Source organism: Macaca fascicularis, chromosome 11 (genome assembly GCF_037993035.2).
Source record: "Macaca fascicularis isolate 582-1 chromosome 11, T2T-MFA8v1.1".
NCBI classification, from domain to species: Eukaryota; Metazoa; Chordata; class Mammalia; order Primates; family Cercopithecidae; genus Macaca; species Macaca fascicularis.
In genome coordinates this window covers 105527714-105546033 of record NC_088385.1, presented here as the reverse complement: position 1 = coordinate 105546033, position 18320 = coordinate 105527714, and the positions used below count along the sequence as shown (strand labels likewise).

Sequence of the window (18320 nt, the reverse complement as noted above, 5' to 3'; positions counted from 1 at the left end):
ACTTTTTCCCCCTGCACTCTCTCTCCTCCCCTGGTATTACCATTACATCTATGAAAGACTGCTAGATATTGGCCGGGCGCAGTGGCTCACGCATGTAATCCTAGCACTTTGGGAGGCCAAGGTGGGCAGATCACCTGGGATCAGGAGTTCGAGACTAGCCTGACCAACATGGACAAACCCCGTCTCTACTAAAAATACAAAATTAGCCGGGAGTGGAGGCGCATGCCTGCAGTCCCAGTTACTAGGGAGGCTGCGGCAGGAGAATCGCTTGAACCTGGGAGGCGGAAGTTGACGTGAGCCGAGATCACACCCAGCCTGGGCGACAAGAGTGAAAACTTCATCTCAAAAAAAAAAAAAAAAAAAAAAAAAAGACTGCTAGATACTCTCTCACACACAGGTTACTGAGGCTTTGTTGAGGTTCCTTTTAGCCTTTTCCTCTCTGCTTCAGTTTGGATATATATATATATATATATTTAAGATAGGGTCGTTTCCCCAGTAGCTGGGACTACAGACATGCGCCACCACACCTGTATTTTTCCTACAAAAAAAAAAAAGGAAAAGAAATAGGGTCTCATTATGTTGCCCAGCCTGGTTTTGTATTCCTGGGCTTATGTGATCCTCCTGCCTTGGCCTCCCAGGAGCTGGGAATACAGGCAAAAGCCACCACGCCTGGCCAAGACACGAAACATTTCTATCACCTTGCAAGAATCTCTCATACTCCTCCCTAAAGGTAAGTAGTATTCTGACTTCTATTGCCATGGACTATTTTTGCTTTTCTACATAAAGAATTTTGAATGGAGGCCGGGTGCGGTGGCTCAAGCCTGTAATCCCAGCACTTTGGGAGGCCGAGACGGGCGGATCACGAGGTCAGGAGATCGAGACCATCCCAACATGGGCTAACATGGTGAAACCCCGTCTCCACTAAAAAATACAAAAAAAACTAGCCGGGCGAGGTGGCGGGCGCCTGTAGTCCCAGCTACTCGGGAGGCTGAGGCAGGAGAATGGCGTGAACCCGGGAGGCGGAGCTTGCAGTGAGCTGAGATCCGGCCACTGCACTCTAGCCTGGGCGACAGAGCGAGACTCCGTCTCAAAAAAAAAAAAAAAGAATTTTGAATGGAATAATGCCCTACTTTTTCCCGGCTAGCTCCATTCAACATTGTCTGTTGGGTCCATCATGATGTGACATGTACAGATGTTCCTCAACTTATGATGGGGTATATGTCCCAATAAACTCACCATAAACATAAGTTGGAAATGCATTTATAGCTGCTAAAGGCTTACATCCCCTTCCTCCAAAAGGAAGGAAAATGTATTCACTGTCACAAGACCAATGTGTTAATTTCTGGACAATAAAGTCATTAGTGGTCTATTGTCAGGACTGAATTTTCATACTCAGCTTTGATTTATTCCAAATAAGCAAATTTTTAGTTCTTTGACTATAAGGTGATTATTAGTTTCTCAATATAATGAACAATAGCAATATTTAAATAAGTTATTAGTTAATAGACAATATGCTTCAATTTTATTATGTTTATTATTTTTTGAGATGGAGTTTTGCCCTTTCTGCCCAGGCTGGAGTGCAATGGCAAGATTTCGGCTCACTAAAACCTCTGCCTCCTGGGTTCAAGCAATTCTCCTGTCTCAGCCTCCTGGGTAGCTGGGATCACAGGCACATGCCACCACGCCCGACTAATTACCAGGCCCGGCTAATTTTTGTATTTTTAGTAGAGATGGGGTTTCATCATATTGGTCAGGCTGGTCTCGAACTGACCTCAGGTTATCCGCCAGTCTCGGCCTCCCCAAGTGCCGGGATTACAGGTATGAGCCAACACGCCCAGCCTATTATTATTTTTGAGATGGAGTTTTGCTCGTCACCCAGACTAGAGTGCAATGGCACGATCTTGGCTCACTGCAACCTTTGCCTCCTAGGTTCAAGCGATTCTCCTGCCTCAGTCTTCTGAGTAGCTGGGGCTGCAGGGATGTGCCACCATGCCCAGCTAATTTTGTATTTTTAGTAGGTTTCACCATGGTCAGGCTGGTCTTGAAACTCCTGACCTCAGGTGACCCGCCCACCTCTGCCTCCCACCTCCCAAAGTGCTGGGATTACACGCATGCGCTACCACACCAAGCATCAAATGCTTTTAAAATAAACAACTTCCCCAAAGAATGCCTCAACATAAGTTCAAAGAAAATTCTAAAACTGCACCCATGCACCATCAACTACACATTGTATTTACCACAGAGGAAGCATCAAATGGCTGTTGCATTAAGTGTCAAAATTTGGTAACCAATAACTTTTTTTTTTTTTTTTGAGACGGAGTCTCGCTCTGTCACCCAGGCTGGAGTGCAGTGGCCGGATCTCAGCTCACTGCAAGCTCCACCTCCCGGGTTCACTCCATTCTCCTGCCTCAGCCTCCCGAGTAGCTGGGACTACAGGCGCCCGCCACCTCGCCCGGCTAGTTTTTTGTAGTTTTAGTAGAGATGGGGTTTCACTGTGTTCACCAGGATGGTCTCGATCTCCTGACCTCGTGATCCACCCGTCTCGGCCTCCCAAAGTGCTGGGATTACAGGCTTGAGCCACCGCGCCCGGCCAATAAATTTCAATCCATTTAAAAACACTGTAAATATAGTATAAATGTTGTCAGTTCAACTAATGATTCCATAATCAGGAGAACTTAACAGAACACATGGAGTCCCCTTGCACTCAAACCCTATGTCTGTTCCTCTACTTTCTCCACAAATCGTTGGTGGAAAGGATGATACGTGAATTCTGAAAAGCTCTCAGTGACCATCAATTCAAGGTGACAGGCTTACAGCCTCTTTCTACTGAGACTTGAATACTGGCAAGGGAATAAAAAAGTGTTTAACACAATGACAAAAAGGTAGAGTGAGATAGCAAAAGATACTTCAAAAAGCTGCTTGGAAGATTAAAAAAAAAAAAAAATTGTCAGGTGTGGTGGCCCACGCCTGTAATCCCAGCACTTTAGATCACCTGAGGTCAGGCATTCAAGACCAGCCTGGCCAACATGGCGAAACCCCGTCTCTACTAAAAATACAAAAATTAACTGGGCATGTTGGCGCACTTGTAGTCCCAGCTACTCGGGAGGCAGAGACAGGAGAGTCACCTGAACCCAGGAGGCAGAGGGAGCAGGGAGCCAAGATGGTGCCACCGCACTCCAGCCTGGGCAACAGAGCTAGACTCCGTCAAAAAAGAGATTAAGAAACAGAAAAAGAATTAACAAAATTAAAGGCTTAAATTTATTATTAATTATTATTATTTTTTTGAGATGGAGTCTCACTCTGTCACCCAGGCTGGAGTGCTACCTCCGTCTCCCAGGTTCAGGTGATTTTTCTGCCTCAGCCTACCGAATAGCTGGGATTGCAGGCACCCACCACCAACCCTGCTAATTTTTGTATTTTTAGTAGAGATTAAAAATTGTCTTGCCATCTTGGCCAGGCTGGTCTCCAACTCCTGACCTCAGCTGATCTGCCTGCCTCAGCCTCCCAAAGTGCTAGGATTGCAGGCGTGAGCCACCGCACTCGGCCAGGTTTAAATTTAAATAGCCACAGAGAAAGATTAAGTGAGACCTTGTCTCAAAGAAAACAAAAACAAAAAAACCTAGGGGTGAGCTACTTTACCCAAAAGAACGCTTCAGAAGTTTGAAACTTAAAAGGCACCACCAAAGTTGTGAAAGGAGCAGGGCTGAACACAGAAGAACTGGTTTAAAGCATGTAAACAGAATTGTTTGGTCTTTTAGGTTCCCCCCTGCCATATCACATGCAACCAGATCCATCACTTCTCAGCTGTATGCAAACATGACGAAGTTTCTTAACACCTCTAACCATCAATTTCCTCATTTGTAATGAGATTACGAAAATGCCTACTCCATATGATTATTGTGAGGATTGAGGGAATACATATTAAGCACACAGAAAAGTACCCAGGCACATGGTAAGCATGAATAAAACTTGTTGTTTTAAGTCTTTGATGTGATTTGCTTTCTTATTAATTATGGTGTCTATACTACCTTGAGAAACACCTCTGGGACACATGAATGACGAAGACATAATGGCACTTTCATCTTGTGAGCACAGCTCCATGACATATCACAGTGACACTGGCTTAGTCTCAAAGCAAGACTAACAATCCTAAGGGTCATAGGTAAATACTAAAGGTGGTAAAATTGGTGGGGAAAAGGAACCAAGTGTGGGAGAGGTGCCTTGGAGCACTTCTTAATGTCATTCTGTGAGTACAATTGTGACACATTGCTTACCTTTGAATAAATGAGAACCTGATTATAATGATAAGAAGTAAGACATATGAACAGACTGAAATAAAACACAATAATCCATAATACCACATAAGAAATGTTATCCAGAAATCACAGTTTATGCTATCTGAAAACCATTTATTGCAACGACAAAACTAGAGGTTAATTACTTTTTATTATTGAATTATATTGTAAAGTCTACATCTACAATTGAATCAGGAAGAAATGCTTTGCATTTACATCAAGGACACATTTATTCTAATGGAATAAAACAGACACACACAAAAGACCAAGTACATGTTTTTAAAAAATGACTACATGTTTCACCTGGTCCTATTTTTGCTATTTGGACCATACTTTTAAGTGAATTGATCTTACATACATGTTAAGTCTGATTTACCTTCCCACATTTTTAAACACTAAATGAAGCTTCTCACAATTTCTAATTATAAACAAAAGGCTGAAAACAGTATGGGAAACAAAGTTTAAAAACAAAGAAAAGTTGGGTAAAAGGTGCCCCTTCTATGGCTCATCTCAAAGAAACACTTTTACTCAGACAGGCAAACATTTCTGATCTAGGAGTAAGTTTCCCACTCACTTTGCGGAAGGACCCACTCATTCTGCAGAAAGACCTGCAAGTCTTTCTGGTCTCAACTGCAAAGTACATGAAAATGTGTATGAAAGATCTAAAAGCTAAATATCAGAATAAGGCTAATTGAAATCAAAATTGTGTGCTGGTCTAAATATACATCTTCAGCTTCTTCCTTTTTATTAAGTATTTTTATTTCAGATGTATTTAAAAATAACTTACATTTTTAGTGTGCTTTATGGCCAATGACTGTAAAGTTGAAACTCAAGTCAGTTTAAAATTTTTGTCTTATTTGATTCTATTGAAATTTTAATCACCTACCTACTACTTTACGTAACCAAGTTATTCATGAGGTAAGTTTCAGCAAAAAAAAAAAAAAACAAAAAACCACAAAGATAACCATTTCAAGAGTACACAAAATCATAATGCCGGTCGGGTGCAGTGGCTCACACCTGTAATCCCAGCACTTTGGGAAGCTGAGGCAGGCAGATCACTTGAGGCCAGGAGTTCGAGACCAGCCTGGCCAACATTGTGAAACCCCGACTCTGCCGAGGCAGGAAACTTGCTTGAACCTGGGAGGCAGAGGTTGCACTGAGTCCAGATCGTGCCACTGCACTACAGCCTGGGTGACAAGAGCAAGACTCCATCTCAAAAAAAAAAAAAACAAAAAACAAAAAAACAAACAAACATAATGCCCATCTCTTATTCAGAGTATACAACTTTATTAACTACTGCTTATGATATAATATAAAAGCAAGTCCTTTTTGTACTTTCTTTTTTTTTGAGATGGAGTCTCGCTCTGTCGCCAGGCTGGAACGCAGTGATGTAATCTTGGCTCACTGCAACCTCCGTCTCCTGGGTTCACATGATTCTCCTGCCTCAGTCTCCCTAGTAGATGGGACTACAGGCGTGCACCACCACACCCAACTATTTTTTTTGTATTTTTAGTAGAGACGGGGTTTCACCATGTTGGCCAGGATGGTCTTGATCTCTTGACCTCGTGATCCACCCGCCTTGGCCTCCCAAAGTGCTGGGATTACAGGCGTGAGCCACCGCGCCCAGCCCATTTTATACTTTCTAATCAAATTATGCTGGGAAATATAAGGCAAAAAAAGCCTGGCAAAATTTGTTTCTGGTAACAAGACAATGCAATAATGAATCCAAATGAAACATAAGACCAGTGTTTACAATTTCTAACTTCTAAACAAACATACACATACTTATCTAAAAGGTATTTTGGTAGCAAACTGGATGACTGAATAAATGTTTTGCTGTAAATAAAAAATACAAATTTCCAATTATAGCCTTATAGCTAGCCAAACAGCTTTTCAAAACATGTATAGCCAGCTAACAATTCTCTAAAATATGTATGTTACACTAAAGGATCTCTGCTAAAAATCTACTGTATGTAAATGGGTCTCACTGAAGTAGGACTTTCATGATACTGTGTCTTAAAAAGTGAGTATGACAGGGCTACAAGAATATTACTATTAATAAAGGTTACAGAAGAGATTATTGCTGTACTTTTCCTCATAAACACCATCAAACTTTGTTGCAGTTACAAAAAGTACAACCGAGTTACTTTTCCTCTTACTGAATTTCATTATGTTTCACATATTTGTAGTTTTTATTCAGCAGAGAATAATTCTTAAAATCTTTTCTGTAAGAATTCTAAGTATTAAATGTGTAGCTTCACATTACACTACCATGTTTCGCCCTTCTTGTTTCCCAAATACACAAAAAACATATACATTTTTTCAAAAATGAAATAAGATGCTCACATTAAAAAAATAAAGCCTACAAAAAGTTCCAGAGCTAAAAAAGATTATTCATATGGCACAAAGTGATCTCCTACTAGTCCAAAGTTCAAAAACATTTTAATGAAGTCCATTCCTATATATTTTGTTTGCTTTTCAATGAAATACTACATTTATTGAGGCAAAATCACATTATTTTTAGTTCTTGGAGTCAACAAGTGTACACAAATGTTTTTCAACACAGTTATTAAAAATAGGAGACCAAGTTGAATGTGCCAAAGAGATACCATTCAGTTGGATTTTCTAGGGTCAACATGAAGAAAATTAGAGAAGGGATTTACTTGGTTGGTTTCCATAGCTTGATAGACCAAAAACAAAAAAACTGCCACAATAACAAACAGCAAAATTTTTATCCATACGGGAATGGAGCGTCCCTTTTTTGTCTTTTCTGACTTGACATCTGCCAAGGGAACATACTTAGGAACATATTTAGATGAAAAAGACTCCTCCATCCTGAAATCACTGAGTTCTAATGGCCGGCCTGCAGCCCCTTTGATTGGTCTGCGGCAACTAGCACTGTTGGGAGTGAAAGGAGGAAGAGAAAAATAATTTTAGATAAAGGCATGATTTAGAGAAATAACATAAAATGTCATTGCCACTCCTAATTCCAAGCACATTCCCTGAGATAACAGTAGAGAAAATTGATACATACAAAGCAGTGAGGTCAGTCAGCCTATTTAAAACTTCTACACATTTTCTATTGTAAAAGATGGGCCAGGTGTGGTGGCTCACGCCTGTTAATCCCAGCACTTTGGGAGGCTGAGGTGGGCGGATCACCTGAAGTCAGGAGTTCAAGACCAGCCTGGCCAACATGGTGAAACCCTGTCTCTACAAAAATACAAAAATTGGCCGGGCGCGGTGGCTCAAGCCTGTAATCCCAGCACTTTGGGAGGCCGAGACGGGCGGATCACTAGGTCAGGAGATCGAGACCATCCTGGCTAACACGGTGAAACCCCGTCTCTACTAAAAAAATACAAAAAACTAGCCGGGCGAGGTGGCGGGCGCCTGTAGTCCCAGCTACTCAGGAGGCTGAGACAGGAGAATGGCCCGAACCCGGGAGGCGGAGCTTGCAGTGAGCTGAGATCCGGCCACTGCACTCCAGCCTGGGCGACAGAGCGAGACTCCGTCTCAAAAAAAAAAAAAAAAAAAAAAAAAAAAAAAAATACAAAAATTAGCCAGGCATGATGGTGGGTGCAATTCCAGCTACTCGGGAGGCTGAGCGGGGAGGACTGCTTGAACCTGGGAGGTGGAGGTTATAGTGAGCTGAGATAGTGTCACTGCACTCCAGCCTGGGCAACAAGAGTGAGACAATGTCTCAAAAAAAAAAAAAAAAAAGTTAGATGCATCCTTTATTAGAAAAGAATATTCAGAACACTGATAAATAGTCACTAAACTGCCTTCTGAAAGGCTCTTCAAAGCTAATGTTTAGGAGTAAAGAGGAAAAACAAAACATAGTTTTGGTTGTGTTTCTTTCAGTTAAAAATTAAGATATATATACACAGTCTTTTCAATTATTAAAGAGAAATTCAGGGGGAAAAAGTATTTCTCACTAGATTTCCATTTAGATTTTAACATATAAATTAAGTAGTAAGTAAATGATTTATTTAAAATCCTCCATTTACCAACTGCAATTTTGAAACTCATTCAACTTCCAAGAATATTTACTGGTGGGCTTAGGGGAATTAAACTGCTCCCAAAAGAACAGTTCATTCTCTTATTTATTTAAGAGTCAGGGAGTAGACAGAATCTCATTATGTTGCCCAGACCGGTCTTGAACTCTGGGCTCAAGCGATCCACCTGCCTTAGTCTCTTGAGTAGCTGGGACTATAGGCATGTACCACTGCACCTGGCTCCAAAAGAACAGCTTAATTCTGAGCAGAGGTACAGTAACTTTGCGATGAATAATTAAAAATAAAGATTCCCTACTAGAATACGCTAGTACTTGTTTCAATGTATCTGAATACCTAATTCCTGTTGGTGTAGATGCTTCATAGGGGAACATTTCCTTAAGAATATCCCTTTCTACTCTTCTTTCCTCTGTTTTTTCTCCCACCTAATAAGAAACAAACAAACAACCACAAGTTAAAATTTAGTGTAAACGTGCAATAATTAAAACATAAATAGTAAGTTTTAGAGAACAAAATGCCCTTACATCTATCACAGATTTTACAACTGCCATTTCTAAATTAATACCTAGGTATCCACATGCTTCCAAGGCTCTTGGAATTTCAAATTTCAAATTTGAAAAACTTCAAATTTCTTGAAGATACCTTATATATGTGGTTATTGGAGTGGAAAAACTGCTACACATTCAAATAACTGGGGGGAAAAAATTCAGTAATCTAACATGGCAATGCTAATTCCCTCACTGTAATCCCAGTACTTTCGGAGGCTGAGGCGGGTGGACCTGAGGTCAGGAGTTTGAGACCAGCCTGACCAACATGGTGAAACCCTGTCTCTACTAAAAATACAAAAATTAGCTGGGCGTGGTGGCGGGCACCTGTAATCCCAGCTACTCAGGAAGCTGAGGCAGGAGAATCGCTTGAACCCAGGAGGCAGAGGTTGCAGTGAGCTGAGATCACGCCACTGCACTCCAGCCTGGGTAACGGAGCAAGACTCTGTTTCCAATAATAACAAAAAGTATATTGTTTCTTCATTTATTAAGAATTCTGTAGTAAAAGATAAAATACAGAAGATACTCAATTAACATGAACCTTTAGCAAATTTTATGTTTTAAAATTATAGTCAATGAAATATGCCCAAATTAAAAAAATATAAAATAATGTTTAGCTTGTTTTGCTGTTTACCTTTATGTCCAGAACAAAATAATGTTTCAGCTCCTTTTGTAAAGATTCATTCAAATTAAAATGCATCATGCAGTTAGTACTTTCAAGCTTACACAAGAGTTAACCCATTCCAGCACCATATAAAGTTATCTTAAAGTATCTTATTTGACCCGTCAACAAAATAAAGTGTAGCCTCCCTCACAGCCCAGCAGCACTTTCAAACTTGCATCCACGACAAACAGAACATATTATAAGCAGAACACAAATGACCACTCCCTTGAAAACTGGAACTTAAGAGGGATACAGTGGCAAGAGGATAGTATTAGCATGTCATACTATATTAGTTAATTTGTTTTCACTAATAAAAGTGTCCTTAAAATAATTTATGCATATTTACACACTCCACCCAACAAAGAAAGCTCTGCTCCCTCCCACTCCAAAAAAAAAAAAACAAAAAAAAAACAAATAGAAATATTTCCTCTTTGAAAGATCAATGATAGCATCGATCTAAATTGTATTCATTTACTTCAGCTCTTGTCAATGGTTTCTTTGGTGCTCTTCTGGGTATGTCTGAGAATTCAGTGATTGGCAGAATAGGAGATGCATGCTTGAAATTTCCAGTCACCCTATTGACAACCTGCCAAGATTCAAATTATTCAGACTCAGAATTATCCAAACATAACACAGACACTTAAAAAGAAAAGAAAGATATTTTATCTCTGTAATATTAGAAATTTTCCCTTAGTAAAGATTTAAGCAACAGAGCCTACAAACACAACTTAGTGCCTCACATGTGAAGCCTCATTCTTCAAATATTTTAACAAAAAATATCCTTATACTTTCTTGTACAATGAATTAGATTTCTTTACATAAATTGGATATTATAGGAAAATCCTAAAATTCAGAACTACATGGGGAAAATCCGTTTAAAATTGTTAAAAAAAATGTAAATTTGAGATTTGCGAAAATTCACCACCTCCCCATTTCCAATTAAAGGGTAATTTACAAAGAATACCACTTGTATAGTTTATGAAACATATTTACTAAGGATTCGTTGCTTGAAGCCATTATAGTTTCAGCTATGGGAGTACTCTCTGAAATTACTGGACCATCTATACGAAAATGTTCTGAAGTTTCCACCTGTTAGTTTGAAAACAAAACAAAAACAATAAATATAAAATAATACTAAAACCCTACCAATCTGAAAACCCAATTCTAAGGAATAAGCCTTGCATCACCCTTTTCCTTGGAGTTCTTCTTGACCCTCTTGTAGATTCCCTAGTTAATGCCTGCAGAGGTCCGCCTTTTGAAGATCCACTTGTCCATTCAGTTTCAGTTACTCCAGCTTGAGAATAGCTCTATTCAAGCATCAACACATTAAAAAGTCATATTCTAACACCAAATACTTTTATAACGGCCATACTGGCACACTGAGAAGCCAGGAAATAAGTCTCCAAATGCCAGCATTTACAAACGATGCTATGCCCTCAAAATATTCCTAAACGTATTAATTGAACTGATATTTAGGCATCAGAAAACACTTAAAAAGTGGTAAAATACACTAAAGAATCCACCTATAGTAGCTCACAAATTATAAAAATGATGGGAAAAAAAAAGCACATCAACTATCACCAGTTCCCTTTTTGACTCTCTGCTATTTGGTTCTAGTATTGGAGATACATCTCTGACTAAACAAAAAGCAGACTGATCATGATTTACAAGAAAGTCATCTATTATAAGTCAGTTTCCTTTTAGAACAAAAATACAAACTTTTGTAATTGTTAGCATAGACTAAACATTATTTTCATATGGTTAGAATCATTTTTGTAGACTCAGTTTAAATTATAATCCCACACATAGCTTACTTGAACTAAAAAATTCTCAAGTGTCAAACTTTTCTTGGAAACAGATACAAAATTAGGTAGCCACAAAAACCCTGTGGTCACTCTTTAATGAACATGTAAGCCTAATGTCACTTTCAAATCTCAACGCTATCCATGTCACTACAGAAAGATAGAAAAGAGCTGTCTCAGATTCTCAGTCTCGGATTAATTTCTACGTTTCACTGATCATTCCTCATTTTTAAAAATCCAGCATTTCTTACATACTAGTTTAAAACCCATTAGATCAGTTCTTCTTAAATTGTAATGTGCCTATCAATCACTTGAAGCTTTTGTTAAATGCAGATTGATTCTGTAGCTCTTGGGTAGGGCCCGAAATTCCACATTCAAGTAGCAAGGTTTTCAGTTTTGAAGCCGCTATTACCAGATGATTCTTTTAAATTCTTTTAACTAGAGAACATTGGTCAATGATCAGTATTATAGTAGAGTGTGCTTCTGTTGTCACTTCTGCTTTCACGCTAATATTTAACCTAGATTACTGATGGTTTTATGTCCAAGTCAGTGTCTGTTAAATTTAAAGACAGATTTTTTTTTCAAACTTTAATCCTGTGACAGGAGTGGTCATCCAATAAATACGCCTAAATGGCTAGAAGTAATACTTCCAAAACCCCAAAAGTTACAGACATAGTCTCATAAATCATTGTTTTGTATTTATCTATATTTAGAATTGACATTATAAGAGTTTTAAGTTACAATCTGAATCTCTGGGTTCCTTATCCTATCAACTAGGAAATATTTGCTGAATGCAAAATTATTGTCAAAAGAGAAATCTGTAAACAAATTACAGACATACACAGAGTAACTGCTTTCTTATTTTTATTTTTTGAGACAGAATCTCGCTCTGTTGCCCAGGCCAGAGTACAGTGGCGCAATCTCGGCTCACGGCAACCTCCACCTGCGAGGTTCAAGCGATTCTCCTGCCTCACCCTCCTGAGTAGCTGGGATTACAGGCACGCACCAGCATGCTTAGCTGAATTTTTCGTATTTTTAGTAGAGACGGGGTTTCGCCATGTTGGCCAGGCTGGTCTCCTGACCTCAGGTGATCCACCCACCTGGGCCTCCCGAAGTGCTGGGATTATAGGCGTGAGCCACTGTGCCTGACCAGAGTATGTGCTTTTTAATAGTCAAATTCCCTACTATTTGAATAGAAGGAAAGGTAGTATTATAATCTGAGATTCTCAATCCTTGTGGCACAGTACCATCAAGGAGAGAAAAAAAAAAAAAAGCAAATGCCCCCAACTACCATAACCAATTAGATTGAATATCATCAGGGTCTGGGAATATATAATTTCTAAAGCTCCTGAGATAAGTAAAAGCCATCTTAAAGGCCTCACTATCAATTTAAGTAAAACATGACCAATATGGTTACTCATACTAACTTTATTAAAAAACAACAACAACAACAAAAAACACCAGCCTCATATTCCTCCATTTGAGAACAGTACTTTCAAACATTGCGGGTGGGAATGCAAAATGCTTCAACTCATATGCAGAGAAATGTAATGGTGAAATTACCTAGCAATTTCACTTGTAGGCTTCCCCAAGATAAACTGGCAAAAAATATGCAATGACACATGCAAAATGTTGCTCTATGGTTCATCCTCGCATTATTCATAATAACATACAGCTGAAAACAACTCAAATATTCACCAAATGGAGAGTGGTTAAATAAATTACAGTACATCCATAAAATGCAACACATAAAATGCAGTTGTACAAAGCAATGAGGAAAATGGCTACATTCTTATATGGAGTGATCTCAAGGATACGTGTTTAGGTTAAAAATGGAAATGTACAAAGCAGGCTGCATTTTATGTAAAAGGGGAGCATATAAAAATCTATATATTTACTTGTATTTTCAAAAAGAAACAAAATATAATCAAAACTTAATAAAAATGGTTATCTATAGATGGAAGGGAAAAGGACAGAAGCCAGAATTCCAACTCTACCTTATTTTGTCTATATAAAACTATATTATACTCTCAACACAATTAAAAAATAATAAAAAAAAAATCCTAGTATTAGAGAACAAAAAAAATCTATTAAGTTGGTGGCTGCATGACACAAAGACAAAAATTACTTCAAGTGACTTTAAGTACAGTATTTTGACTTTACATTCTAGTGGGATATGTCCTAAAGACAAGAAAAACAAAATCCCAAATTGCATTTAACAGCCTTATTGTTACTAGTAATACCGTATTATTTAGAAACACATACATGTGATACTTACGTAAGTAATAATATCATTTGAAGAACCAAGATATTCAGCATAAGATAAAAAAGATACAAGTATAATGCCCAAAATTAGCCTGTATTTAAAAATTTGAAATTTCACCATTTATTCATGATTTACATTAATTCATGATTTACCTAGCACTACCTACTGAAAAGACCCAGAAACAATGACAGCCACTAGGAATGAACATGTCAGCATCCAAATTGTTGCTTCCAAATAGTATTTTCTATTAAAAGGATCAGGGTTCCTTGGAAACATGGCTGATTCCAGGTATGACGCAGGAAGCATACACGAGCCTGGGATGTCTTACTGTTCCAGAAAACAAGGAACTATCAAATATCAAAGATAAATGGGGGAAGAAATTAAAAAATACAGGAACCAACTTAGTAATTCCTAATGGCTAGAGATGGCGCAATGTGAACATCAAAAAAGAATGATGACTGTAACTGATCATAAATCCAATACATAAAAAACCTCAAAATAATAGACCTAGGCAATCATCATCAATGACTGTTAGAAACATTAAATGAAAGGGCAATGTGGAACTTTGTAACAGATGGATTAAGCTTTCAACACCTAAATCAATTACTAATTTTAGCATCGTCAGAAAGACATTCTATACCTCCTGAAACGATGTAACAGGAAGGCCACAATATCATTTATTAAGTATTCTTGTGAAAGAAACTGAATGTGGATCTGACCAACCCCCTGGATCTGTGCCGTCCAATATGGTAGGCCACTAGCCACATGAGGCCATTTAAATTTAATTAAAATTAAAACATCGTTTCAGTCGGGCACAGTGGCTCACGCCTGTAATCCTAGCACTTTGGGAGGCTGAGGCGGATGGATCACCTGAGGTCGGGAGTTTGAGACCAGCCTGACCAACATGGAGAAACCCCGTCTCTACTAAAAACACAAAATTAGCCGGGTGTGGTGGCACATGCCTGTAATCCCAGCTACTCAGGAGGCTGAGGCAGGAGAATCGCTTGAACCTGGGAGGCAGAGGTTGTGGTGAGCTGAGATCATACCAGCCTGGGCAAAAGAGTGAAACTCCATCTCAAAACAACAAAAACAACAACAAAGAAAAACTGAGAGTTTCTCAGCCCCACCAGTCACCATTCAAGTATTCAATAGCTAGTGGCTACTGTAATGGATAGCACAGATATAAAAAATTTCTATCACAGAAAGGTTTACTACATACCCTCACTACAGATCTAACCCACTCTACAGGAAATGCAGCGAATACAGAAGCTAATTAAATGACATAAAGAAGCAACCTAACAAATCCAGAATGTTGGGAAATTCTGTAATGACCTAGTTTCTTCACCAAATAAATGGAGGGAAGAGAAACAGTTACAGTGGTAATAGCTACAGACTTGAGAGAGAAAAACAACCAAAAATCAAACCAGATATGTGGATCCTGTTTGGATCCTGATTTGAACAACATAATCATAAATGAAACATTACTGAAACTAGAGGAATTTAAACATGAATTAGACACGAATAAATTATTAATCTTATCACGTGTGATATTGGCATTGTCACTGGAACGGCACTTATCTTTCAGAGATATATGCTACAATGCTGACTTTTTAATGTGTGAAACATGTCAAAGATTGCTTTAATATACTCCAGGACAAAGCAAAACAAAAAAAATCAAAAGCAATTTAAGGCCGGGCGCAGTGGCTCATGCTTGTAATCCCAGCAATCTGGGAGGCCAAGGCAGGTGGCTCACTTGAGGTCAGGAGTTCGAGACCAGCTTGGCCAACATGGTGAAAACCTGTTCTCTACTAAAAATACAAAAACTAGCCAGGCATGGTGGCGGGAGCCTGTAATCCCAGCTACTCAGGAGGCTGAACCAGGAAAACTGCTTGAACCCAGGAGGCGGAGGTTGCAAGTAAGCCGAGATTGTGCCATTGCACTCCAGCCTGGGCGATACAGTGAGACTCCGTCTCAAAAAAAAAGTAATTTAAAAAGCTGGAGAGTGTGGGGTGATGAAACCAGACTGGTAAAACCCTGACAACTGCGGCACATCTATGACTGGAGGGTCATTAAACTCTTCCTCCACTCTTCTACATGTTTTAAATTTTCTGCAATAAAGCCACTCTCTAACTCTGCCTGTCATCTAAACTTACACTCCTTTGACTATTCTGCCCCTCAGTTTAGATTCGTCAACTCAATTATCCCTTAGACCATCTTTAATACTATGTCTCCTCCCCTTCTTTTAACCTAGTATCTGATCAGTCACATGCTCTTGCTGGCACCACATCATCTTCACTTCAAACTCTGGACCAAAATTCTCCATGCTTGTCGGTTTCAGCGTGCTTCACCAAATTTTCCTAAGTTCTCTTGTTATTTCCTTATTCTTCAGCATGCTCCTGAAGCTATTTGTTAGGACTACTACATAAAAGGGCAATAAAATATGTATTCCAGTATTTGGTTCTATGTTAACAAAATCTTCATTTATTCAATGCTCTGTACGTTTTTGTAACAAAGCTCATTTCTAACAAACGGTTCTGAAATTCAACTTATCAACTACATCAAATGAAGAGAGAGACTTGGCTTAAGGAATCAAGAATAACTCCTCTAAGGATTTAATTTTAAAACAACAAACAGGCTGGGAGCAGTGGCTCACGCCTGTAATCCCAGCACTTTGGGAGGCTGATGCAGGTGGCTCACCTGAGGTCAGGAGTTCGAGGCCAGCCTGGCCAACACAGTGAAACCCCGCCTCTACTAAAAATACAAAAATTAGCTGGGCGTGGTGGCACGTGCCTGTAATCTCAGCTACTTGGGAGGCTGTGGCAGGAGAATCACTTGAGCCCGGCAGGGTTGGAGGTTGCAGTGAGCTGGGATCACGCCACTGCACTCCAGCCTGGATAACAAGAACAAAACTTCATCACAAACAAACAAAAAAAGTGACAAACAGGAGATGGAAAAGATAACCAACTAGACAAATCTTCCAGCTAGACATAGTAAGGGTAAGGAAAATGACTCTAGGAATAGCTGTCTTATAAAGCATCAGCCAAATCAATGCTACGTTAGTCAATAATTTGTTCTCTGTAAACAATACTAGGTTAGTCAATAATTTGTTCTCTGTTCATTTACACCTATACTTATTTTCTCCTTAGTTTCCTACATTTCCCTTTTGAAAAACTGAAATGCCTCTCCCACAATAGAAAAGGTAAATTTTCATCTGACATAAGGAAAGAAAACTGTAGTCTTAGGACCAGACTAGCATCTGAGTTTAGGGAAGAATCACAGAAGACAAGACAGGCAAACACAAAATCAAAGTCAAAAATCTAGAGACAAAGACACAAATATAAAACCCTTCTATTGCTTTTTAAAGAAATTGTATCAAAAGTGTCTAGATATTTCCAACTTTTAAAATATTTCTTTCAAAATGCTGTATAACTGGTTTTGAACTACGTTTAGCACAGACTCAAACACAAATGAGACATTTATTTAAAAGTTGCTTTTGCCGTAATTGCAGGCTACACTACTGACAAAACCCATAAAGTTTAGATTTTTAGTATCATTTAACAACAGAATTAAATTTATTGAACGTGCTGGAATCTGGGTGTCAACAATTAAAGACTAAAACACGGATTAGTGTTGTCAGGGAGGTTATTTATACCTGTACACGGTGATTAAAATAAAACTAAAGATACCTGGTTGTGCTCAACTCTTCTTTGCTTGAGTGTTACCGGAGTCTTTGCTCTGCCCTTTAGTGGTTCTCTCTTCTCAAGCTTGAGCTCTATTTTAGAGTCTGGAAATAACATTAGAGAAACCGTTACTCTCTGAAACACCCAATAAATGACGATGTTATCCTAATATTAATCAGGAACCCTGGTTTTAGGCACATTAAAAGGTAAAAAACGAGTCTACTGGTAATACCTCACTAGTCCAAAATTGTTTAACTGCAATTTGTCTTGAAAACTGTTTCATTATTTATCCCATTTTTGCTTATCTCCCTTACCCTTTCATCTGACAACCACTTCCTCCTATTCTCCTTTCCTTTATCTGGGACTAATAGCTTTGAACATGAAGTGAATTCAAAATGCTCCCACGAAAGCTTTTCACTAAGAACAATTTAGATGTGGAAAAAGGCCACTTAAAATACATAGTTGTTACCATTGTTTTGTCCATACAGTATACTACTACTGTACAGCAAAGGTTGGCTTACTAAATTAAAATTTGGAACACAGAAGGGAAATTTTAAAAATGAAAAAACCCATATAGTATACCAAGCTTCTATAACAATAAATGATAACTGCCATAACATTAGTAAGTACAGTATAAAAGTTTTTTTGATGTAGTTACAAAAAACCTAGGTACAACTCAGGTAATGAATCTTGTTCACAGAATACGACCAATCACAGGTCTCGTCCCATTTCTTCAAATAAAAATAACATTTCTTTGAAGAGAAGCCAATATTTATATATTACTTGACTTGTCACCATGATAGTTATTATTAACCTAACAATGCAAGGATATGTATTTTTTAATAGGCTTCAATATTCCAGTCTCCTAGTCTTAAATTCATTATCATTTGAAAATCTAGGTTTTGAAAAGACTGATTTTAGTTAACATCCCTGGCCCGGCGTGGTGGCTCACGCCTGTAATCCCAGCACTTTGGAAGGCTGAGGCCGGCGGATCACCTGAGGTCAGGAGCTCAAGACCATCCTGGCCAACATGGTGAAACCCCGTTTCTACTAAAAAT

General features: G+C 38.8%; 1 protein-coding gene across 4 annotated transcripts in view; it reads right to left on the bottom strand.

Moving 5' to 3' along the window:
* Positions 1–4427: 4427 nt before the first annotated feature.
* TMPO (thymopoietin) overlaps positions 4428–18320 on the bottom strand; it is a 35918-nt gene continuing 22025 nt past the window's right edge. Inside the window, exons 4-9 of one of the 4 annotated variants that reach the window (XM_065524690.2) lie at positions 17269–17366; positions 10702–10821; positions 10508–10603; positions 9990–10100; positions 8642–8730; positions 4428–7193 (exon numbers count right to left, since the gene is read on the bottom strand). In XM_065524690.2, coding sequence (XP_065380762.1) covers positions 6908–7193; positions 8642–8730; positions 9990–10100; positions 10508–10603; positions 10702–10821; positions 17269–17366 — 800 coding nt within the window. In that variant the 3' untranslated portion in view covers positions 4428–6907. Of the gene's footprint in view, positions 7194–8641; positions 8731–9989; positions 10101–10507; positions 10604–10701; positions 10822–12728; positions 13930–17268; positions 17367–18320 lie in introns of those variants that run through there. The other 3 variants (XM_065524691.2, XM_065524692.2, XM_074007576.1) reach the window with 3 other exon arrangements.